This window comes from Octopus bimaculoides, chromosome 1, assembly GCF_001194135.2.
Source record: "Octopus bimaculoides isolate UCB-OBI-ISO-001 chromosome 1, ASM119413v2, whole genome shotgun sequence".
NCBI classification, from domain to species: domain Eukaryota; kingdom Metazoa; phylum Mollusca; class Cephalopoda; order Octopoda; family Octopodidae; genus Octopus; species Octopus bimaculoides.
The window spans coordinates 114,918,103-114,919,516 of record NC_068981.1 but is presented as its reverse complement, the minus strand read 5'-3'; the positions used below and the strand labels follow the sequence as shown (position 1 = coordinate 114,919,516).

General features: G+C 34.9%; 1 protein-coding gene across 38 annotated transcripts in view; it reads left to right on the top strand.

Moving 5' to 3' along the window:
* The window catches only part of LOC128248352 (retinitis pigmentosa 1-like 1 protein), a 157,439-nt gene that overhangs the window by 1,720 nt on the left and 154,305 nt on the right, over positions 1 to 1,414 (top strand). For all 38 annotated transcript variants that reach the window (XM_052969591.1, XM_052969602.1, XM_052969619.1 and 35 more), the window contains exon 2: positions 1,101 to 1,133. In XM_052969591.1, the coding sequence (XP_052825551.1) occupies positions 1,101 to 1,133 (33 nt within the window). The remainder of the gene's footprint in view (positions 1 to 1,100; positions 1,134 to 1,414) is intronic.

Below are 1,414 nucleotides of genomic sequence, written 5' to 3'. Positions count from 1 at the left end.
ACACACACACACACACACACACACACACACACACACACACAAAGATGCCTTTGCATGAAAATAAACACAGAATACAGTTGTTCGTAATTGCTTTTTCCCTCGCTACCACTTATATATATATAAGCTCTCCCCACCCTCTCTCTCTCACTCTCTTTGCCTTCTTCATTACAGAAACACTAAGTATACACTCTGCACTATTAGATCTAAATTTTGCTTTCAATCATCAGAGTCCTGTAGCTTATGACCTTCTCCTTAAAGCGATGTATCCCTATGCAAAAGTTTTGCAACCTAGATATAAAATTATGCAACTGAGAGCATTCATTATTATTAGTATTGTGTTAACAAAACTTGATCTTTTTATTCGCTTTAGTCAGAGAATTTGTATCAGGTCTGTTAATTCTTCTCATCACATTGCTTCACTTTGCTAAGGTCTTATACACAAAATATAGACCTTTGTCTATTAAATACAGAGCAATTTAAAGTTTCTGGTGTCAACCAAATTATAAAAAGAGTAATATACACACACACGCGCGCGCGCGCGCGCACGCACACACACACACACACACACACACACACACACACACACACACACGTACACATACTAGCTTATGGGTTAATTGTTTATTCTTAAGGATAAACAGTAACGGTATGTACTTTAACAACCCTGCCTGTCTAGGTACAAACTGGCATTTCTATGCTGTGTTAGTTTCTCACTCTTAGAAGCAGTAACATTGTAAAACAGACAATTATTTCATTGACTTGTATTAACTTCACCTCCTTCTGTGAGTAACTATGCCCTGTCTCATCCATGGAAGATATGTCTTTCATTAGAATTTAGGAGCCGGTTGAGTGGAATTCAGAGTTCTGCGAATGGATTTTACTTCTTTCTGTTCTTCTGAGTCTGTAAATTAATTCATACAGTGTTCCTAGCGCCGTTGATATATTTGGAATCATTTCCAAGGCTATACTCACGTAAATTTATTTATTCAAAGAGTATTATGCTTTCCCTTCTTAATAAAGAATATGCCCAGTGTCTAGTCTAAGAATGAATGTTTTTATTAAACTTTATTAAACTCATTACATGTAATCTTATATTTCAGTGTTCTTCATATCTGTGAGGTCAGGCTCGGCTCGTAAGTATAACTGTTTCCAGATTACTTAAACATGAGTGCATCGTTTAGTGATCGCTAACCGACCGTATAATAAAATAAGATGGAATAGAAAGAGTCGTTTATTTATTTATTTATTTATTATTATGTTGTTTTTTTTCTTTCTTTCTTTAAATTTTCTTCCATTTCTCGCCGAGTGTTTTCTGTACACATAGGGCAGAGAAGCTCATTGTATGAATTCCTAGTTTACACACGCAAATTCACAGGTAAAATATCTATGTAAAAACAAAAATAATAAATTCATG